This window comes from Xiphophorus couchianus, chromosome 20, assembly GCF_001444195.1.
Source record: "Xiphophorus couchianus chromosome 20, X_couchianus-1.0, whole genome shotgun sequence".
In the NCBI taxonomy this organism is placed as follows: domain Eukaryota; kingdom Metazoa; phylum Chordata; class Actinopteri; order Cyprinodontiformes; family Poeciliidae; genus Xiphophorus; species Xiphophorus couchianus.
In genome coordinates, this window is record NC_040247.1 from 23,971,557 (window position 1) to 23,995,967 (window position 24,411).

A 24,411-nucleotide genomic window follows, 5' to 3' on the forward strand; every position below is an offset into this window, starting at 1 on the left:
ATTCATGGCGTAAAATGCGCCAATGATTTTTATTAACAGCTTCACAGTTTAAATGTCAAATCAAATAGGTTTTGTAGACTTTTAGAAAAATATTATTTTTCAATTCAATTCAGAATGCTTTATAAACTCATATTATCTTCAAAGTAGGGTTGCCACCTTTCAGAAATGAAAATAAGGGATGCCCACCACGGTTTGGTGCCCACAGAAGTGGTGCACTTCACTTTATGGCTGTCTTTTGTAAAACTAAAGTATCAATAGGGGAATCATTACAGAGGGCAATCATTAGGGCAATCATGACTCCAATCAGAGTAGTATAACTTAAACATGTTAATTAAACAGGTGCAAAAGGTATTTGGTAAAAAGTAAAGTACTGAAGTACTGAGTAACTGATCATAGCACGTGATTTAATATTTTTAAATTCATCTCAGACAGCCAAAAGTAAGTTCTGTGCAACTTCTGGTATTTTAAAGACCAATACCAAAAATATTTATACAATAAGGAGTTGGGTTTGTATCAGACATTTATAGAAATATGGACCAAATTGCGTCTCGTATTGGTTCAATAAAGGACGGTTCCGTATTTTACAGGATGGGTGGCAAACTTACTTCAAAGAATTGTTGTAAATGCTGATGGGTTTGGGCAGGAAGGATATCCTGTAGCAGTCTGTTGCACCAAATCTGAAGAGTCCTCTGACTGAAGACACTTTTATTGTATGACAATGTCATGAAGAGGATGCTCATCGTTGTCCATAATGTTTTTTTTATTTTATGAAGAATCCTTTGCACAATTATCTCTCGAGGTTCAAGAGGAGTCCCCAGAACAGAACCAGCCTTATTTTCTTCGGCTTTAGCCTTTTTCCAGTCACTTGCTACCCCAACAGATGATGGCAGAAGATATTACACTGTCCCACACAGATTTATAGATGATCTGCAGCATCGTGTTGCAAACTCCAAAGAACATAAGCTTCCGTAAGAAGCACATTCTGCCCCGTCTGTTCTGGTAGAAGGCTTCACTCCAGTCCCGTCTGTTGTTCAGGTGCACAGCGAGGTATTTGTACTCCTCCTAACCCCGTTTTTTTGTTGTTTTTTGTAAAATTCACAATCATTTGTTTTGTTCCTATTCAAGATTTATTATTATTATTATTATTATTATTATTATTATTGTTGTTGTTCAGACGTTGTTTTCATTCCAGTTGCTCCATAACCTCCAGCACAACAACACGAGGTCCAGTCATCACCAGCCTGGTCACTGTCTTGTAGTCCAGGTAAAGAACACACCTGCCATTCACCTGGCACACAAACTGCCGTATCTATGGAGATTGGTTACATTCATGGATCTCACTTCTGTCTAAACACTTAACGTTTTACTGTGTCATGTGATTTATTTGTCCATTTTTTTTCTCTCACCTTAACTCCAGCAGCTGCCGCAGGGCTGCCAGGATCCACGGCTTGAACGTAGCAAGGAGCCCTGCCTCTGACCACGATGCCCCAACCCAGGGCGTCCCCGATCACCTGGGGTCACAGTGAATTAAAATACATCTTACAGTTGGGGGAATTGTAAACCTACAGTTAGCACTGAGCTATAATCGTTGTTTTTCAAGGACGGACTTGAGGGTGACTAACAAGTCTGGTACAGTTTAGTTCATTTTAAGCTGCAGAATGTAACTTTTATAGGCAGCGTTTTTTGGTTGTTTTTTTTTCATATTTGTTAAAACTGTCACCATGTCCTGACACTATTATATGAGACACATAATCTGTGAAAGGATCAATCTCGTCCAACTCTTCCTTGAGCTACTACTGCTGTCTGAAGAAATGCACCGCTCCCGACCAAAAACAACCAATCAGAGGCAGGGGGCGGGTCTTAGTGCTGCCAATCAATGCTGCTTAATGAGCTAATGGCAGAAAAACAACTCCCTGCTACAGGAAAACCCTTTATCCACCGTAATTGGTATCCATGCTGACTAGCCTTAGCATTCACAATATTCTCTGCTAGCTGCAGCTTAGCAGGGAGCGAGGGAGGGAGATTATGATTGACCCGCCTCCTGGCTCTGATTGCCTTCTTCCAGTGCTAACTGGAAACAACCAATATTTTTCACAGAATATTTGTCTCATAACATACTGTCAAGACATGGTGACAGTTTCAAAATATTTTTCATAAAAATGACTGAGCTTAAAGGACACCCATTAGTCCCCACCATAAACTATTCCACTATTCTGGTCCACACACCAGAAGCGTTATAATAAAAAAAAATCACAATATTACAAGCATTACAATCATGTGTGTGATATGTAAACTAAATATGATTTCTCACATACAATCACTCACCGTAAGCACTTTCTTGATGAAGGGTGCTCCAGGGGCCAGTAACTCCTCACATGTGACATGTCTTTTTAAAACTGTAGAGCCAGAAAATATAATTAGGTTTGTAAGGTTTATATTGAAAAGAATATGGCGCTATGCTATGCTATACTAGAGGGCATACACCATCATTTACAAGTTTTCCATGGCCATCCATGAGGAAAGTAGTGATAACGACTCTAAAGTTTGAATCCGAGTTCATAAAATGAAAATGTATGTGTAATTTTGTCTAGGAAGGGAGCAGCATTATATGCAGAGATATAAAACTGTATCTTTATACACCGTGTTCCAAATTATTAGTGATATTTTCTCAGATTTTCATAAATGGTCAATGCAAACGATGGTCAGTATAATTTTCAAGTCATGAACTATTACAGTACAAATCAAATTTTACTGAACAAAGCTCCCCAGGACAACAGTATTTTTTTCAAAAGTGAAAAACTCAAAATGCACTGTTCCACATTATTATGCACAGCAGATTTTCTAAACATTTTATGGATTATAAAGAACTGCAAAAGGTCATTCTTTGAATGTGCAGCATTAAGTGGTCACATGTACTAAAATCAGAAGCTATTTCAATCAAAAACATCTTAACAGACTGAGTTACATGTTAACATAGGACCTTCTTTGATATCACAGCACAATTCTTGATCCATTGAACTTGTGAGTTTGTGGAAAGTTTCTGCTTGAATACACTTTCTGAAAGAAGTGAATGCACTTCTGTTTGAACCATGAAAGAAAGTGATCAGTCAGAAAGTCCATCTACTTGCTGAGGTCATTTTCACACCTTCAGGGACTCTGAAGGGGCCGACCAATGATTCTCTCCTCATGATTTCTGCCCAAAATATGACTCCACCACCTCCTAGCTGACGTCACAGCCGTGTTGGGATGTGGTGGCCGTCCACCATCAATCCACTACTGCATCCATCTGGACCATCCAGGGTTGCACAGCAGTCATCAGTGAACAAGTCTGTTTGAAAATTAATCTTCATGTACGGCTGGGCCCACTGTCACCTTGAGGTTCCAGAGGCACCAGCAGCTTCAAATAACTATTTGCTGCTTTGTAAGGGCATTTTAACAGCTGCTCTCTTAATCCGATGAATTTGTCTAACAGAAACCTTCTTCATTCTGCCTTTATCTGTACAAACCCATCTTTGTTCTGAATCAGCCTCAAATCTCTTCACAGTACGACGATAACACTTCAGTTTTCGTTAAATATGTTTTCATATCTTGTCATACGACACTACACTATCTGATGATTTTCAGCAAAAAGATCCTTTCTCTTTCCCATATTGCTTAAAACTTGTGGCCTGCTTAATAATGTGGAACATCCTTCTTCAGTAGATTTCCTTTAATTGAGCTCACCAGACAAACTGATCAACCAGCTTTCTGAAATTAATTACAGTGATTCAAAGAGCCCTGACCATCTAGAAATTTAATAGTACAACAAAAAATGTAATCTTTATGAGAATTTAATCCAATTTGCATAATAATTTGAAACATGGTATATATACATCAAAGGGTGGAGGAGGCCCAGAACTATTAATTTATGGTCAAGAATGTTGTTTTAAAGATAGGCCTGTTGTTGAAGAAAAATACAAATTTAAGTTCTATAAAAACCTTTTCTATTATTTTTCTTTCAAATTGTCCTACCATGAAAATAACCCCATTCCCTCATCCCAAATACACAATGGTTTGGGCGACACTTTGAGTTCATTAAGCTGCTCTATTACAATATGGAGCCTTAAACTGTCCCTCCACTCTGGGCCGGGCAGGGTCCAAAGAAAATGTCACCATGACTTTCACCTTTCATTCTGCAGGTAAAGCTTCCCTGCACCACATCTGTGTCCTCTGATCTGATGGCACTAGCAAACTGAGCACTTTCTGTCAGAGACCTGTTGCGTATCTGGAGGTAAGAACTACAACACACCCGATAGGTAACAGGTAAATGCTATAGGTAAATAGGTAAATGCTAATGGCTTCGATGTTTCAAGACTTCCGCTAGATTATCATTAGATTAACGGGCGTGTTCTTATCGGCTATAAACGGGCTGGACGGTGGAGATGAGCAACCATAAATGAAATGAAGATACTGCTGCACAGGCGCGACTGTAAAAGAAAAGCTCGGCCAAATGTAAACTTGTCACACAAGAAGAAGCATGTACGGAAAGCCACACGTGCCACAATTTCAAAGTTTAAAAAGTCCAAAAACTGATAAAAATGTAAAATATTTAATCTATCTTTACTTTAAATAAATTAAACACATGTACATTTTTTTAGGATTAAATAATTTTATCTATCTATCTATCTATCTATATCTTTGAAAAACCAGGGGAACTGATTTAGTTTTTTTTCCAACTTTCTATGTTTTTAAGACTTTCGGCTTTTCTACCTCTAAAACATCACATTTCATTTATCTGGGCTCTGAATGCAATTGTTCCACCTGCCTGATTTAGGATTGGACCTCACGACTGAGTTTGAAGAGAGTTGACCGAGAGTTTGAAATCCACCAGAATGAAGCTGAAGCGAATTCAGACTGGATCTCCGGCCGCCTGTGATCTGTTTTATGTCTTTACTCGGCCCAACTGCAAGGGGGAAAAAAGTGTATTCAGAAGCCAACATCCGAATCAAAGTGGATTTGTCCAACCAGAAAACAGAAAATTTGATATTAACTAGATTGAAAAGCACTGTTATGCTCCTGGATGGGGTCTTTGCGTAGAAAACATGGACTGTCGAGATTGTTTTCCTCTTGGATGGAAGCCCCATCATTCTCCTGCTCCCTTTCGTTCAACAGCTCAGATAGGCGCCGGCGGCGACGGAAATTGATGCAAAACTGATAGAGGAGCCCACTGTCGAAGAAGTCACGCTTCTTTGTCACTGGTGATGGGAATGGAATGCATGCGTTAACATTGGAACATGTTTCAAGAACGAAGGTGTGTGTGTGTCTGTGTGTGTGTTTGCTTTTGATTGCCAAAAGTCCCCAGTGGCCACTCACCGCCGGCAGCCGCTGCTTACCCTTTACAGGAGTGCAAACGAGCTCTGCGCTCACCGTGTTGAATGATGCCATGCTCCTGCAACGCCCGACTCAACTCCACTCCCTGACGCCTGCTCTCCACCTCCCCGTTCTGCAGGAGCCAGTCAATCAGCTGGCAGCCCGGAAACGAGCGCTGATACAAAACCCCGTGCTCCTCCCTCAGCTGCAGCAGGATGGAGTTTTTGTCGGCGACGAGACTGAAAAGAACCGGCAATTGAAATCACAAAACAAATTCTCTCAGAACAACGTTCTGGAAATTTGAGAAAGTAAATGCGTAGATCATTAGTTTGCGTAATAATTCTGTTATTTATCCCCTTAGATGTGTTAAAAGTAATTCATCTTCCTTGACAGAGGCATAATATTACATTTAAAAATGTGCTGCTTTTAAATAAATCTTCAAAAAAAAAACAAAAAAAAAAACCCTGCTTGTTCCCTTTTAATTTTGCCATAACTCTGGAAAAGATGCATTTGGTTGAGCGGCAAGCAGATTATGTGGTTTATGTCCATAAAACAATTACCATAGTTTTCCCTGCCAGTGTCCAGTGGAGTTCTGCTAGTGATTTAATACAATTTGGAAGAAGGCTGTAGCATGATAAAATGTCCAAAAAAAAAGTGAAGCACTGTGAATACTTTCCGCATTCTGTAAGATTTTCACGGACTAAACTCTGCTGCTCAACCAAATGCATTTTTGAACAAACATGGCACAAATATATATATATTTCTCTATATATAATATATATATTTCTCTATATATTACCAGAGGCATCATCACAGCAAAGGAAACCAACCAAGTACAAACTTCCTTAATTTTAAAGCTAAGTCTACATGGATTTGTATTTAGAGTTGTGGTGCCATGCAAACAAAGCAGCCAACTGTAACAGGAAAGAGTTCTCTGAATGGAGATTTCAGAAACATATCTTCTTCTTCTTCTTTTTCTAATTTTCTACCTCAGAAACGTCTACAGAGAATTGCTGGAAAAGAGGTGATGCAACACAGTGGTAAACATGCCGCTTTGCCAACTTTTCCACAACAACTTGAATCAAATTCAAGAACTTTTATTTAAAAATGATAATAGATATTTGAAATTTTTCGCAAAGCATTGCATTGTCTTCGGTATTCCTCCCAGTCACACGACCAAGCTATTTTCAGTCGACAGACTTTGTTTTTTTTTGTACTGAGTTCTTACTTTTCATACAGGCTTTGTCCTCGCATGAAGATTTTCACCTCAGTGTTGAAGGGAAATGTGCCGTCATCCTTGCGAAAACGATACAACAGTTTGGCGTCCTTGAATTCAGGTCTCTTGTCACAGACTAAGGAGAAAAAGCAGCACACGGTTTAACATGCGCAGAGAGCCCTTTAGAAACATCTAATGTCTACTAACATTACACTTGCTCACCCTGACTGGCTACTTTATTACAAGCACATTGCTAGTAACAGGTCGGACCCCCTTCCTACTTCAGGACTGCCTTGATTCTTTGTGATACAGATTCATCAAAATGCCAGAAACATCCTCAGATATTTTGGTGCTGTTGCTGCAACAACCATGATTGGAAGCTCCCACCCTCCTCTGACCTTTGACACCAACATGGTACTTTTGTCCACATGTCTGCTGCTACATGGATTTAAAAAAAAAATCTTTTCACATCGTTCACAGTAAACCCAGGAGATGACTGTGTGTGAAAATCCAAACGACCATCTCATGTTTGCAGTCCCTTAAATCCCCGCTCTTCACCCAACCTTGGTTAGAACGTTAGCATATCCAGATGTTCATATGTATTAAAAGGGTAGGGAGGATATTGTGTAAAATTGACTTTTTTTAGCTTTATATAATGGTATAATGTTATTCCCTCATCAAAAAACATACCTGGAGTGTTGATTCGATTCTTTAAAAGTCCTTTAATCTCCCATGTCAACCATATGTTTTGCCTAAAAGCTTGCTCTCACAAAGCTCCGCCTGTTTCCACAAAGCTGCAGTTTCCAAGCTTCCGCCTCACAGAGCACCCCACTCCCACTACCCTTCAGACTAGCGGCAGCAGCAATTAACAAACACCTGGTGGAACTGCACGTCTGCAGAGCTCATCACATGAATTCTCAGTGAAAGGCGCTTAAGAACAGTTGTAAACTGTATAATGAGAAGGATTGTGACGACGTCTTGATGTCGGAAGTTGGAAAGAGTAGGAGCATCTTAAAGAGACAGAGACCTAATTTCAAGTCGTATTTCCTTTAAGTCAGGTTTGACATACGCAGCATTTGTACAACTGAGGGTGACATAGTTACTGGATTGTACTACAAAATGACACTATGGGTCTGGAAAATATATAATGATTCACCTTTAAGTTTCTGACATGATTTGCTAATCCACTATTTGGGTTATATGGTTGACATGAGTACCACCAATAAAGTGTCTAGGATCTGCACCTCTCTCACCGTGATGAACAATGTCATGGTCCATGAGGTGCTGCATGAGACAAACAGCCGTCGCCCGATCCAAAGCCTCCTTGTGACTCACCAGCCAGTCGATCAGCTCCTGCGCCACAAAGCAGTTCGGATACGTCCGCAGGTGGTACCGCCGATCCTTGATCAGTTTTCCGTCGTGAAGCCTCAACCTTAAATCCACGTTCAAGTCATCGATGGGTTTTGAACTTTATCTGAGCCGTAAACCCACATAATGTACTCTCGCCCCCCCCATCTTCCCACCGTACCTGAGCTGTTCTCCCGCAATCATGACTTCCGTCTTATGCTGTCTCGCTATGGCCTTTCTCCTTATGCTGCTTGTTCGCTCCATGTTTGCTATACCTGGACTGAGCAGTAAATGAAGCTCACCTTTCATTATAGACTTTTGTGTTTATAAAATAGCTGAAGAGACGAAGCATTGCCCCGAGGCGTAGACGTTGTGTGTACAGTTAAGGCAGAAAGGCAAAGACGTGGCATTGAGGTGTTAAAATGATCCTCCAATGTGTTGCTTGTTTTTTTTAAACAGAGATTCTCAGATGTTAACAAATAAACATTTTAAATGAATTGTGGCTTCAATTTGAAACGAATAACTGAAACAATATTTACAGAAAAGTACTTCTATCCACCTTGTCACTGTGTTTTCGTCCAAGCTCGTTTCTATGTAGCGTAGAGTATCACTTAGAAATGACTCAACAATGAACTAGGAAGGGGGAAAAAAAGAACTTTGTGATGGTTATTGTCGTTTGCTGGAAGACATGCTGGTATGCACCGTCCTGGTGTTACGGGATGAGTTTAAACTAGCTACATTTCAAAGGTCGTCTTATGGTTGTCTGGAAACCCAAAAACCTGAAAAACGTGCCACCAGGTCCTGGAAGACCAATCAAGGTCCGTGGAAAATGAAAGTGTTCATCCTTCAAGCCTCATCGTCTGTAAAGCAGCAACCCAGTGAAGTGAGCTGTGACCCATTTCTTGTAGACGCCTGCAGATGCAGATAAGGCGTCGCCATGGTGACTCATAAACATGCAGAGCCTTGCAGAGCGTTCACATGTATTTAATATGTTTTATTTGGAACTATGCAATAAACTGAACACAAAATAGTGCAATTTTGGGAAGTGGTGAAACAATAAATGGTTTTTGAATTATTTTTTTTACAAATAAAGACATGAATAGTGTTGAAGGTGTCTTCAAGGGCTTCTATTCTGAGGCCTCAGATTGAAATGCAGTGAAAATATGTTCCTGCGGGCGCTGCCGAATTAGTAAATAGTGTGAAAATAGCACAAGCCCAGTCAGATAGGATGGAAATGGTTTGTAGTTTTCATAGAATGACACACATCCTCAATTGAATTTACAGTAGTTCTAGACTTTGACTGGGCCATTCTAACATGTATAGTCATATTCAATAAATAAAAATATGCCTTGTAATGAGGCTCTTTTGTCTAAATAAATAAATAAATAAACTTATATATATATAGTACAGACCAAAAGTTTGGACACATGCTGTATATATCAAATATGACTTACAAGAAATGTGATCTTGTTGAAATTGGGCCTGTGTCTCTTTAAAAGCTCCTGCTCTTTCTGAAACCTTCAGTAAGTCATCAAAACATCGCTCCTCTATTAACCCTTTAACATCGTCTTTAACAACATTACACTGAGAAGTAGCTCCTATAATGAGCTCAGCAGCTCCACCAGGTCTTTGCTAATTGCTGCTGGCTAGTCTGAAGGAGCTGAGTTTGGGAGTTGCAGGGGAGGGCTGCTCTGTGAGACAGAAACTTGGAAACTGGAGCTGCGGAGGAGGAGTTGCGTCTCCAAGGCGGCACTAAGTCCATTCAAGCGTTTTGTACATGGCAACTGAGTGGTTGCCATGAAGACTACAGCATTTCTCAAACATGCATGAAAGAATCAAGGCAACACTCGAGGTATATTTTTGATGAGGGAATAACACGATGTAAAGCTCATAAAAGTTGATTTCACATGATACTGACCCTTTAATAATTTACTCTCTTTAGTAACTGCCAGGGGCTGCACAGTGGCACAGTTGGTAGAGCTGTTGCCTTGCAGCAAGAAGGTCCTGGGTTCGATTCCAGGCCCGGGGTCTTTCTGCATGGAGTTTGCATGTTCTCCCTGTGCATGGTGGGTTCTCTCCAGGTTCTCCGGCTTCCTCCCACAGTCCAAAAACATGACAGTCAGGTTAATTGGTCTCTTTAAATTCTCCCTAGGTGTGAGTGTGTGGTTGTTTGTCCTGTCTGCCTCTGTGTTTCCCTGCGACAGACTCCATCCAGTCTGCCTAGGGTGACGCCACCTCTCGCCCAGAACGTTAGCTGGAGATAGGCACCAGCACCTCCTGACCCCACTAAGGGACAAGTGTGTTAGAAAATGGATGGATGGATGGATGGTAACTGCCAGGTTTCTTTAGTACATCTGCGTAGAGATTGGGTTTCTGGATTTCAAATTTTTACAGGTTTTCTTCCTGTTTTGCTCTGGTCTTTCTCATTAACTCTGATCAGCTTCTCTGTCCCTGCTGAAAACTGGGACAGCTCCACTCCGTGATGTTATAAGGGCCTCTTTCATTCAGGGTGATGTGAACCGATAGTTTTCTGCTAAATAACCTTTTTTGATGTAGGCCAACATGATACATTTTGGTGTTATCTGACCAGAGCGCCTTCTTCCACGTGTTTGCTGCGACCTTTACCTCACTTGTGGCAAACATAACTTTCTATGACTTTCTTATGAATATGACTTCCCATAATGAACAGATTTGTGGAGAGCAAGACTCATAAGTGTCCTGTGGGTCTCTTGGTTGCTTCTCTTTAGTTTAGGCCAAAGTCTTGCTAGGTTTGGATCCTTCTCAGAAAAGCTCCATTAATACTGAGAAGACATTTCACCCAAAGTGATTTTATTTAACGATTTTGAAGGCAGTTGAGTGTATTAGATTTGATTTGGTGGTATTATAGTACAGAGGCGTGAACATAAATGCATCCCGCATTCTTTTTGGGAAAAGAAATAGGAACCATGTATCATTTTCCTTCACAATTTTGTACCACTTTGTGTTGCTCTTTTGTATAAAATCCCAATAAATTCCACTAAGTTTTGTGGTTCTAATGTGACAAAATGTGCAAAAGCGGGATGGATATATTAGGAATTGGCGGTTTGCTTTGCGTGCTCGGAATACGTTTACTGAGGGCTTCATGTTTTCATGCACAGTAATTACTATATTCACTGTTTGGCTTTTATAGTCCTATGTTTCCCATAACTTATACAATCACTCGGGTCTCTTGGCACATGTCCTGGTATGCGTCCCTGAGAAATCCTTACTCAGTCACACTGTCTCCTCTTTTTCCTCAATTCCCAGAAAATCTAACTAGCTTAAACAATGCCAGGCCACTCTTTTGCAGTAATTTTTATTGGTTTTGGCTCGAGTCCTTTAGGTTTTGTCAGTGAGATTTTCACTGGTAGTAAGCGTTGACAGAGGGTCACCTCAGGGCGCGCTCCGTAACCCTTTGAGATCCTTTGCAATAGGAATACATGTTGACACGTGTGTGTAATCACTCAGGTTTTAGTCTGTTTTGGGGCTTTCTGTGGAGGCTGGCTAGAGGACATTAGTGAACAAACAGAATCATGAATGCCAAGAAACACAGCTGACAGGCCAGGGCGGACATAGTGGAGACGTTTAAAGCTGTGATAGCGTAAAGGAAAACACTATCCCCATCATCTGACAATGGAGAGAGCACGGCTCGACCACAAACAACCTAGACACGGCCTTCCACCTAAACTGACAGGCTGGACAAGGTGACATCAAATAAGAGAAGCAGCTAAGATCTCCATGGTAACTCTGGAGGAGGTGAAGAAGATCCACTGCTTAATTTGACGTCAAGATGCCTAATAGTCAAGAACACAGAAAATCTGGTACGAAGTAAATTGTTAGAAGTCTTGCTTACTTTGTTGAGGAGAATTAGTATTCACGAATGTCCATATTCGTGTTTTTCTTGTTAATAGTCACAGTAATTTAATGTATGTGTGTGTGAGGGGAATGTATTAATTAAAAGTCTTTTAAAACCAAAAGTTCAAACCAAGGACTGGGTTGGCAAATTAGCTTGTGGCTAGAAAACCTACTAACAAAACAATGTTTTGTTGTTGACATCAGGGTTTCCCCCAGTGTGTCATAAACCTGGCAGACCACCAGGCTTCACTTTACTACTTTCCCACTGTGGAACATGGTGGTGGTCACAGGACAATCAGTACAAACGTATAGCCAGAACTACAGCGGAATGGTTTAAAACAATGCATGTGTGTGTGTGTGATTAAGTGTCCCAGTCAAAGTCCAAACCAAAAATACATTGAGAATTAGTGGTAAAACCTGAAAACTGATGGTCACGGACTTTATCTATCCAACCTGGCCGAGCTTGTTGTCTTACAAACAGGAAAACGGTTTGGACCACAACAAACGTGCAAAGCCGAAAAATTTTGTAACCACGTCCTTTTTCATCCGCCTCATGAATGTGTCTCAAAAAAAATTAATAAATCAAATCAAATCAGCAACTTTATTAGAAACTGCTAATAAAGTTTCTAGGAAGGCACATGCAAAAATATTGTCAATATTCTTATTGCCAGCATTTATTTTGTCAGTATTATGTTTTCCGTAGTGTATTTTTTTAATTTTTGACTTGATCTAAAAACAGCACTGTTTTATTGTTGATTTAAAAAAGCAGACAGGCTGCACTGAACGTGGTCTTGGCACGTCACCGTTTTAAGTTTGGGAAATCCCTCATCTTGCACCTGCAGTGTGAACTTTTGTCCACAAGATGTCAGTATTCACAAAAGTACAACTCGGAAGACAACATAAACCAGTGTTGTTTTAAATGACCTGACGCGCTGCTCTCTTTTTGTCTCAGTATTTTTTTATTTTATTTCATGATAAATAAATAAATAATGTGAAAAAGTAGGGTATTTCAGACTCGATTTAGATTAGATTTATTCTGTGGTAAAGGATTAATAATGCCCCCCTGCTCTCTAAAGATTCAGTCTGACAGCACACACCACTATGAGTCAGAAGCAAATCTAAATTAAAATTGGTAGAACAATCATCTTTACATACTGGTGTTTTTTTGTTGGTTTTTTTTCTTAAATAAAAAAACCTCCCGTGGACTGTAGGAGGGGGAGACACGGAATAGCTTTTATGCAAATCGGCCTGTTCAGCATGTTTCCATTGGAGAGCAGCGTGGAGGTGTAGTCTGGAAGGCGTGACTTCGTGTCAGTTCTGCTTTATGAAGAAAGTGCGCTTCTCCTGAGCTCACAGAGGTGCGTCCAGCGTTCAGGAGTCCTCACAACTCTCAGATTGGAGGTTCCTCCACCCGGGCAGGCAGCGCTCATTAGGTGTGGAAGATACTTTTTTTTTTTTTTTTTCTTTTTTTTTTTTAAATACTTGATTTTAAAGTTTGGAGGTACTTTTCCATTTTTCTTTTTGCAAGTGAGGCCCCCTTTTTTTTCCTCCTGTCACTGCATGAAATATATGTGGCCGCTTGGAGTTGCGTGACGAGGCCACCTTGCTCTGTATCACACCCTAACTTGGAGTAGTGGTGGTGGTGGTGGTGGTGGTGGGGGGGGTCTGCACAATACTCCCCATGGATTTCGCCAACGACTTTGACTTCATGAAGTTCGGCGTCAAGAAGGAGACCATGCAGAGCCTGGACCGCTCCTTCATCGGGCCGTGCGGCCAGCTGCAGAGACCGGACTCTGTCTCTTCCACCCCGGGCAGCACGCCTTGCAACTCGGTCCCCTCGTCGCCAAACGTCAACCCGAACGAGCTCAGAACCAACCCCGGGAGCGACCAGTTCTGGATACCCAACAACAACGGCGGGTACCCTCATCAGATGTACCCCCAAGCCTTCGGCCTGACGCCCGAGGATGCGATGGAGGCCCTAATAGGGGCCACGACGCAGCAGGGACACCCGTCTGCGCCCCACGGCCACCACCCGCAGTCCTACCAGCCGGACTACGACGGCTACGGCCCCCTGAGCGACCCCGTCCAGCACTACCCGGGCCTCCCGGGTCACCCCGACATGCAGGGCATCCCGGGCAGCCACTGCCAAGACCCCTATCTGAAAGACGAAATGGGGAGCGAGTCCCCGGAGTCGCCGGAGGCCCAGCAGGTCCTCGGGGCTCACCACCAGCTCCAGCAGCCGCCGCACGGCCGCCACGACCGGCGGTCCAACGCGGAGATGCACTTCTCGGACGACCAGCTGGTCTCCATGTCCGTCAGGGAGCTCAACCGGCTGCTGCGGGGCCTGAGCAAGGAGGAGGTGATGCGGCTGAAGCAGAAGCGCCGGACCCTGAAGAACAGGGGCTACGCGCAGTCGTGCCGCTTCAAGCGCGTGCAGCAGAAGCACATCCTGGAGCACGAGAAGACGAGCCTGGTGACGCAGGTGGAGCAGCTGAAGCACGAACTGAGCAGGCTGGTCCGGGAGAGGGACGCGTACAAACTTAAATGCGAGAAGCTGTCCGGTGCGAACTGCTACCACGAAACCGGCTCCACCAGCGACAACCCTTCCTCACCAGAGTATTTAATGTGAGTTAGTCATTTAAAACAACAGCAGCAACAAAATTCATCCCCATCATTGACTGAAATAATAGTTTAAAAAACAAAACAAAACAAAAAAAAAAACAACTAATGAAAATGAGTGGGGAAGGGGGGGATTGCAGTGATGCATGCATGCTGGTCATGTATGAGATGTTTTTATTTTATACTGCCATAGCTTAGCTGTATTTTGTCTGAAAGGAAATACTTGAAATCAGATTTGCTTTTATTAGCATCCATGTAATCATTTAGTTAATGGTTAATTTTTATTGAGGTGATTTTTGTTTTCCACTCTGCTTTTCTTTTTATTGCTCAAATCATGGTTTGTGTTTATGCTTGTTTTTTTATTTGTGAGTGGGTTTGGGTGGGAGAGAATGAATTACTTAAACAAGTCACACTCTTTGTGAATTGGATTCTGCTGGACAGCATCAGCCTTTCTTCCAAAAAATATCTAATTATACAAAATATATATGTAGTTTTTTTTCCATCTAATATCTGTTTTTTGGTTGTTTTTTTTTTTTTTTTTTTGCATTTATTTGGATCAATAAACCTAATCCGACAGTTTAACTTTGAGTCTTATCTGCAGACAAATCATTTTCCTGCTACGAACCATCGCTACCGTGCAATACCACCTCACACTCTTCCTCATCTTCGTCATCTTGTCAGATTAGTTTGTCACAGAGATGCACCGATTTGTGTGTTTTTTTTTTTTTTTTGCCGATACCAACTTCCAGTTTTCCTTTGAGGTCTGATCTGCCAATATTGCAGTCTCTCCTGCCACTACAACACGACTGAGTAAGTTTTATTCCACACAAAAAGTGCATGAAAGAAAAGAGAAGCTGCTGGTCGGTGCTTTTATGGAGCAGAAATGATGCAGGATGTAGTTTCTTTTTAGTGTTTCAGCTGTTGCTTATTGATTATTTTCCACTAAGAACTACTACTCATAAAATAAATGTATTGGAGTCCTTTTTGATAGCATGAAAAGACTAACAAGTTGCAAGATTAGCTCCTATTTATGCTGATTTTAATAAACCCAAGTGCAGTTCGTCCAAGAGCACGTTTTTAATCGATGCGTTGATGGACCAAAACTGGTGGGAGTTTCTAGTTTTGGTGCAATAAAGCTGCCAGTTACATTTCTTTTTTAGGGTTTTGTTTTGTCACAGGATTATCTCCATTCATGCATCAAATCTTTACACCTCTAATTTTTTTATTAAAGGTGCAATTAAAGACAATAGCGTTAATGGATGCGTTTATGGACTGAAAGTAGGGAAGGTTTGAACGCTGATGCCTTCGGTGAACATGGCTGAAAATCTGATTTTCCAGTGTTTTCATCGGCTCTTTTCAAGCTCTGGCTGATTGATCGGTGCATCTCTAGATAACGCTTTACATTTACAGGAACCTTGTCAAACACTTTTGTCTTGGTGATATTAATCATGTCAAATTGGACTAAAGCAAAGAAAAAAGGAGAGAGAAAGACAGAGCCATACTGCATAGATGAGCTTGCAGCAGGAAAGCGCAGCACGATGCACATAAACACGAAAAGGAAACAGATGTGTGCCGGCGCAGACGTCGCTTCCTCAATATTCTGCCACTTTAAAATAATTCCCTGCAACGAAACTCACTTCTTAGTTTTTATTTTTGAGCCGGAGCGGTTCGGCGGACCCACTTGGCGTTGTGCATCGGCGAATGGTCGTTCCCTGACCTTTGCCCTCTGCGCAGTGCTGCTTCCTGTGGGACCCCTAGGCCTGTGAAAGCGCGGCGGGGTATCGGGCGGGGGTGGTGGGCTGCGGGGCACAGATAAAACAGAGTGGAAATCAGGCTTCCCCTCGACTCTCTTCCTCAGACAAACACATCACCTCTGCATTCATCGCCAGAGGAAGAGAGAAACAAGCAGCACACGGCGCAGCTGGCCCCGCTCTGGAGGAATTTTCTCATTCGATACGTCGTTTTGTTGTTTTTCCTCTCTCTTTTTTTAACATATGTGTGCGTGTGTGTGTGTGTGTGTGTGTGAAAACTTAACAGCAAAGTTCCGGACTGAAGATCATTCCCAGTGCAACACTACAACAATATTTGGATGACCGTAATAGTCCCAAGGCCAGGGTGATAATGGTTGATAAGTGGTCACATTGTAAAAGGGAGTTTATAACCTCCTCTATGAGAATCTTAGAGAGTATTGTTTTGTTTTTTTTGGCTGTCACAGGACACTTTGTAACTCCTCTATTGCCAGCGAGAGCCCAACTGGGAGCGAGGTGGTTCAGTTGACAGGAATTTGCTGGAACACGGATGACCCCGGTGGACGGCGCTTAGCTCATCTGTCCGTTCAACGGAAAGCAGTTCTGCTTTTCTAGAAAAAGAAAAACAAAAGCAAAAAAAAACTGGCCCGATCTGCTAAGGCAGGGGTGGGCAACTCCAGGCCTCGAGGGCCGGACTCCTGCAACTTTTAGATGCATCTCCACTTCAACACACCTGAGTCAAATAATGAGGTCATTAGCAGGACTCTGGAGAACCTGACTGCACTTGGGAGGTGATTCAGCTGCTGGATTCAAGTGTGTTGGACCAGAGAGACTTGCAAGAGTTGCAGGACACCGGCCCTCGAGGACCAGGATTGCCCACCCCTGTGCTAAGGTCTGCTTGCTGTGACGTAGCAGGAAAAAAAAAAAAACACACCAGGAAACCTTATCTTAACGTGACCAGTGGAAGGTTCATAAACCTGCATCTGTTCTACCAAACGTCTGCTGCCTCTCTTTTAAATCTTATTTATCGCCTGTAAAACCACTCAGGTAGCCGTTTGCTGAGAGGCCGTAAACTGAATTTTGTCCGGTTGATTGTGAATTACATAATTGCTTTTTAAATTCTGCTACATTGTGCCTAAAAGTGACAGTTTGACACGCATGCACAAAACTCCAGGTTTCACGTTTGCAACGTAGAGAAAAATCAAAACTAATTTGCAAGCCTCTGTGCACAAAGTCACATCTTTTGGTGTATCTCTGCGGTTTTCTGTACACGCCGTTTCCCTCACATCCCCCCCCCTTCCATCGGGTGCTTGCGCACTCGAACGCATCACATGGGGCTTTCTAAGGAACAGTGGAATAATACTGTAGAAGTGTTGGCGAGGAGAGCGGTTTTGTGGCGCTGTGTGACAGTTTGCCATTGTAGAAACGATTAGCCAGCTCTTTTCTCTTTCACGTGATAGGCTGGTGGGACCTGATGTGGGAGCCTCACTCTCCCCTCCCTCCCTTCTCGTTCTCCCTTCCTCCCTCCCTCCATCGCTGCCACCAACACCCTGAGCCCACAGTGCCTCAGGCTGGCTACTGAGTCAGCAGGAGGGATAGGTGTCTGCACGGCCGTGGCATCAGAACAAGAGAAAGGCGACTGGAGAGCAGGGGAAAATGCTCCAGGATAAACATGCTTCTGTGGAGAGGAACAAGACAAAGAGAGGAGGGGAAAAAACTGCACCAAAACAAGGCGAGACTGCGGTGCTTCTCAAAAGTGTTCAAACCCCTTCGACTTTTACGCATTTTAGTCCCTTAAGCAAGCACCAACTTCCATGGACTTTACTGTTGACGTTGACCAGGACATAGTGCCACGTATTCATGAAGTGGAAGAAAATCATAGGTGGCTTTCTAACCTTTTTGCGGTGAAAAATGCGAAAAGTGTGGCAGGCGTTTGCAATCGGCCCCCTCCATTGCAACCGCAAGTTTTTGTAGGGTATCTCTTCACCAGCTTTCCACGTCCGCAGAAATAAAATGGCTCAAGTTCAGTCTGATTTGACGTATTTCCAGTGCTTCAAGTCTTCGCAAGGAATCTCATCCAGATTTAGGTCTAGGCTTTGACTGGGCCCTTCTAAAGCACGCATTTACCTGGTTTTCTTCCATATCTGCCCTGTATTTACCTGCATACATTTTCCAATCCTCTCTGACCAGCTTCCATATCCATGACAGAGAAAAGCATCTTCCCTGCACGATGGCACCATGATCATGTTTCTTACTGCGGACGGTGTGTTTAGGGGGATATTCAGTGTTAGATTTCAGCCACACAGGACTTTTGCGTGTTGGCCAGAAAGTTCAGTTTTGAGCAGAGCGTGGTGCCAGCCACTCGGCTGGGCGGCGGCAGTCCGCCGAGGCCCGGCCGCATCTCAGACAGCGGACACAGACAGAGGAATGCTGCAGATACTCACCATTGTGTGGGGAGAGGCAGAGGAATGCAGGCTGCCAGGCTACGCACACTAACACCAATGAACACAGCCAGAGGCCACGAGCCACCAGGGTTAAAGCCGGGGCCAAACGACCCCACAGCCAACCACCACTCACCACCTCCAGCTGCTTTATCAGCCCCCTCAACACTGGGGGTTTGGACTGGAGGCGTGCGATACGGCGTGTTTCAGTGTCGACCCGATACAGTTAACAATAGGGCCAGTATCGCTGATACGATACTTATTATTTACGTTTGATATATCATTGACGTTGAGGTATTGTTTCTTAAAGTGTAAAAAAAAATCTTGAGAACAATTCAAAGCAAGATCTTTAGTTCAGAAATTACAATACAAGAATAAAATTACATTTCAAGATGGAATCCAAACAAAAAATATGAAACTGATACTGACTTTGATCTAATATATATAATATCAATATTTTGAATCAATCCTCCCATGTCTGGTTTGGACAAGCTCCATGGTCTTTACTTGACTGTCATACATAAACGAGTTATTTGATGAACCGAGTAGCCATTTTTGATGTTGACAACCGTCTATATCAAAACGGTAGACGGTAGAAATTTGTCTCGAAATCTGAGAGCTGCTGGTTCAGTCCCCACTACATCCGCCACTGTCATTGTGTCCTTGGGCAAGACATAACTTCAAGAGCTCTGTTAGAAATCAGAGTTATGTGATGAGCTGAGCAGCCGTTACCGATGACGGTGGCGATGGTGGTAGGAGTTTGTCCAGCAATCGATGGGTTACCCGAATCAGTCGGTTTGTCATTGTGTCCTTGGGATTATACACTTCACCCGTCTTGCCTGCTGTTGATGGTCAGAGGGCCCAGTGGCGCCAGTGCATGGCAGCCTCGCCTCTGTCAAAGCACCTTGGGGCAGAATCTGGCGGTATCTTGTCACAGTCAGCAAGTGAATGGGTGAATGACTGAATGTAGTGTGAAGCGTTTGTGGTCTTCTGGACTTGATAAAGCGCTACATAAGTCCATTTACCCTTTACCATTTGACATTCAAATCACCACATTCTGCTTTCACAGTAATGATAGACACTGACCTCCTCACTCTCTCTCCCTCTCTCTTTGTGTGGCTAAAAGTCAACTGACCAGACATTTGACCCTCGGCAGCAAACCGTTTCCAGCCTCAGCCGGTTCTTCCTCTCTTGTTTTGCAACCGTAAGACTCTCACACCCTCTGCGGCGGGCCTACAAGCGCGTTTCACGTGAAGCGGCAGAGCAGAGACCGGGATGGAGGACAGGATGGACGAGTGGGGCTTCCTCTTTCACTTCCTAAATGCGGGTCCAGTCAAGTGACTCTTGTTGAGAGTGTTAGGTTGGGATGTTGCAGGGAAACGCAGCTTCGATCGCTGTGGTTTCCGCTCAGGATGTCCAGTCCTTTCTGCTCACAGTTGTGACACTGTGAATCATGCAGCCGTCACACACGCACACAGACGTCTCCATGGACGCGGCTTGCACAAACACATGCACACACACGCAGACGAACACACACGAGAACTCGGACATGCATTCGCAATCCCAAGCTGTGCACTTTCATGCTTGCTCACGAAACAAGGCGAGTGCGGCGTTTCTTTTTTTAATATAAAATCATGTGATCGTGATTTTTTTTTTTTTTTTTTTTTGCATCTCCTTTTCTGGTTGAGACTGGAATTGGGACCTCTTGCATAAATCATGATGCTATATTTTCCCCTGTCACCGAACCCTGACAGACTAGAGAGTAATTATGACTGCACTACTGGTAATGACTAAAGTAATCACATGATGGGCTGTGGAGGATTCAACGAAGTGGATTAATGTGTAGCCTCCAAACTACAATAAAGCTCACTATCTTATTGGCTGTAATAAGGAACCTGACTTCCTGGGGACAACGTGTTCCGGGTTGTTGTTTTTTCCGCGGACAAACTCCTGAGGATCTGATAGGAAGGACCTCTTGATAAACAGGCTGTCACGTTTCAGTGGACGCTGCTAAAGAGGAGTGTGACAAAGTCCTGTCCCATTACAGGCTGTTGGACTTTAGTAACAGAGCAAAGGGTGATCCACTGTATGTAATAATTATACAGGGTTCTCACCGTGTGGAAGAGCAACTGCTTCACAGTCTCAACACACGCCTGGAACCAGAAATGTACATGCACTGTTTAAAAAGTGCTTGACGTCATAAAAACACAAAATTACAAAGTCGCCAACATTACATTTTGCACATCAGATTATTGATCAGTGTTTCATGATTAGGTTTCAAAAGCAACTCTAAGCAGCTAAGTCTTTAGTCTGGATTTAAAGGAACTCAGTGTTCCGGGTTGTTGTTTTTTTTTTTTGCAGTTTTCTGGAAGTTTGTTCCAGATTTGTGGTACATACAGTAGAAGCTGAATGCTGCTTCTCCATGTTTGGTTCTGGTTCTGCATTCCCAGAACCAGAACACCTAAGAGGTTCTGGAAGGTTGGTACAACAAACGCAGGTCATTAATGTATTGTGGTGATAAACCATTCAGTGATTTATAAACATTAGATTAGACTGAAATTCAGGTGTCATACTTTATTTAAAAATTACATTTACACACACCGAGATTAGTATGCTTTTAAGAAATTTGAGAGAGCCTGAATGTCAATTTCATGCTTTTTAAAAAACAAATCATTTGAATGTGGATGTATTTTAAAACAAACCCTTGTATAACATAATGAAAAGACCAAAAGGAGTCAGTCAAGAAGATAGTTGCAGACCTTCGCAAGTCTGGTTCATCTTCAACTACAATTTCCAGATGCTTTAATGCGCCACGAAGCCACGTACGAACTGTCCTGCCGTCGTAAAGTTCAGAAAGAAGACGGGCTCGGTGGCCTAGAGGCGTTTTGGTCAAAAATGGCATCAGTCTTCACAGAAAAGCAAAAACTCTCGTGAAAACGCTAGGAGAGTGTTTTTACCCAAAGTAAAATCAGTTCTGGGCTAAAAGGCCGAAGAATCCACTACACCAAAAATAAACCCATTATGTCATGTTGCAGTTTGCAAATGGACTCGGGAGCAATTTTTCAGAGACTTCCACCGAGGTTTGATGAAACTAAAAATGGAAGCGTTTGGCCGTAATGACCATGGTTACATTTGGAGGAAGAAGGGGGAAACTCAAACACCATGTCAACTATGATGTTGCACTTCACAAAACGGTTGTGAGGAAAGGACATCATTAAAAAAATTATAAAAATTGAATTCTAGTCATAAAGGTAATGCTCGGGTAAAAAAAAAAAAAACTTTAAGCGTACCACCAGATCAGCTACAAAATGACTGAAGGACAAGAAGCCAGATTTTGAAGTAGCAAAATACATTCCAATAATGTCAACACCTTCAGCTTTCCTTCATTCTACGGGGACAAGTGATGCTCTCTGATTTCATAAGTGTGAGAGAAGAGAAGAGAAGAGAAGAGAAGAGAAGAGAAGAGAAGAGAAGAGAAGAGAAGAGAGTCTTTTCCCTTTCATTCCCAGTGAGGATTTCCTGTCCTGTTTTATGGGGGTCATGCAGCTGGCAGGCGCCCTCCTGTTTCTGTCCATAATGATGACAGGGGTCCATTAGTACGCAGTAGAAACACGAGCCACAGAGGTTAAGGCAGACTCTCTCTCCTCTCTCCACCCCCACTGCAATCTGACAGCGTCTTCCCTTTCCACAGCCCCCGGATCCCGGAGCGCAGCCTACCTATCTATAGGGCAGATAATTGTGGCTCTCAGTTGTTGTTGACAAAGCTCGGCTGATTAAGGGTCAGCTCTGTCACCATGTGTGATCTGGCGAAACCTGGAAAGCTGGAAAAGACCAATTCCCCTGGGACAGTTTGTATCTGTAACATGCTTTTGTCCAGGAAAAGTAAAAAAAAAAAAAAGGGGGGGAAAGGAGAGGAACGCTCTCTGGTTTTTCGGGAACAGTGAGGCAGAGACAATAAACAGCTCAATGTTCCGAGACGTGGTGCATGTGACAATTATAAATGTTTCCAATAAGGTTTTCAAAATGAAAATCGAGAAGATCTTGCATGTACAATCACCTTCTACTGCAATTTCACCTCCAAGTGTTCTGCTGTACTTGCTAAGAGTGAAATTTCTGCTTTTTCTTCTTTGCAAAGATTTCAGCGGCTCAGTCAGATTGTGTGACGACGAGCATCGACGCGCCTCAGTTTTCAAGTCCAGATCGGATCTGGACTTTGACTGGGTCCATCCTGCCACATGAATACGCCTCAATTGTAGCTCTGGCTTTACATTTAGCTGGAAAGTGAAGCAACAACCCAATCACTGAGGCTTTTGCAGCCTCTTGCATTCCCACGGCATGAGTCGGCCATCACCGTGTAGATGGGTGATGTGCAGTGTCAGTTTTTCAGTGTAGTTAACAGAACAGTTGCTTTTACTGAGGATAATATACGGCTATTTAACTCATTTTAATGGACGATAAATTGTCTCAGAAGATATCGCAGTAAACGATGACATTGTTGTTTCATGACCATTGTAACATCGGAACAGGAAGACATTGTAAATATGCAAAATGAATAAACACACCCAAAACAACACAGAAAATGGAAACCGAGGTCTCCGTTAGCGAAATTGTCCTTCAAAAACAAAAAGTGACTAGCTGAGACCAAAGCACCAGACCGAAGACATGCACCAATCGTGCAAAGGGAAATTATTGAGCTGGTTTTAATTCGTGGTGCAATTATTGCTCACCCTGCATCCCAGTTTTATTTTGGGGCATCAAACGAGGAGGTACGAATACTTTTTCAGACGTTTACAAGGAAAGCACTTTGACTAGGGCCACTTTATAATCGCCCGCAGTCCCCGTTACGCAATCTCGGCAAAATCCGCCAAAAGGCCCGAGTTCCCAACGCGACGAAACGCGAGTGAAAACCCGAGGGGTGCGAATAGTTTTTGCACGGCAGCAACCCTTGGCCCGCTGACTTTCGGTCAGTCGAATATGGAAGCGGAGTCATGTGTTTTGGTCAAAGTCTAGCGAGGCCTCCTTGGAACCGGGTGTGTCCCTCTCCCACTTGTGCGTCATGCCGGCGTCCATCTTGTGTCGTAACTCGTTCTTGAGGTTTCTCAGAAGGCCTCTGGCTCCGGCTGATTCGAGGCTTTTGTCACTCTGCCTCTCACAGCCGCCTGCCGCTCCCTGCGATTACGCGCCGTGTGTGCAGCCTCCGTTAAAATAACCGGCGAACGGAATAAAAGGAAGAGAAAAAAAACAGTGTTTGGTGCGGTCAGATGACTGCGGTTGTCAAAAGGGATCTATTTAGGAGGACGCAGGCCTTTATCCTATAGTGAACCCAAGTACTTGTTTGTTCTACTTGTGGCTGAGATACAGGAAGTACTTTGTTCTGGCTTCTTTAATGGAAAAAAAGGAGACTTCTCAAAAAGATTTAAATGAAAGGTTACGTGCAAACAAACAAGGGCTTATCGAGGATGTGATGGCGGTTTGCTTTGAGTTTCAGACGGGCTGTTGTTTCAGACTCTCATAAATCAGCTTCATGCAGTTTATTCACAGCAGCCTGACAGCAAGTTGTCTCCCTGTCCCAGCATACAGTCACTTATGCACAAGCTACAAAGAAAGCGTATGGCGTCAAGTCTTTTTAAGACACATTTTTGCAGCTTTTAGTCTGGAAATTAGATGCAGTAGTAAAAGCTTAAGAAGAAAGGTGCTTTTATTTAACAATAAATAAATAAATCAGCAGAGGTCACTCCACATGGGTTGGCGCGCCACGTTTACTTCTCGACTGATTTAAAACCAGTCGCTTTTAAAACTATCAAGTTCATCAGTTCAC

General features: G+C 42.9%; 2 protein-coding genes across 2 annotated transcripts; one reads left to right on the plus strand and one right to left on the minus strand.

Annotated features, from left to right (window-relative positions):
* Nucleotides 1–8: 8 nt before the first annotated feature.
* On the minus strand, nt 9–18,553 carry LOC114135460 (DEP domain-containing mTOR-interacting protein). Its single transcript, XM_075410483.1, is given in 12 exon segments — nt 9–1,309; nt 1,407–1,511; nt 2,326–2,396; nt 4,805–4,942; nt 5,031–5,234; nt 5,407–5,588; nt 6,578–6,701; nt 7,819–7,997; nt 8,094–8,192; nt 16,042–16,052; nt 16,054–16,147; nt 18,462–18,553. Coding segments are annotated over 12 exon segments (1,425 nt in total). The 3' UTR covers nt 9–1,183.
* On the plus strand, nt 12,871–14,990 carry LOC114135337 (transcription factor MafB-like). The gene has a single exon (XM_028002552.1). The coding sequence runs from the start codon at nt 13,467–13,469 to the stop codon at nt 14,412–14,414; it is 948 nt and encodes a 315-aa protein (XP_027858353.1). The 5' UTR covers nt 12,871–13,466; the 3' UTR covers nt 14,415–14,990.
* Nucleotides 18,554–24,411: the final 5,858 nt, after the last annotated feature.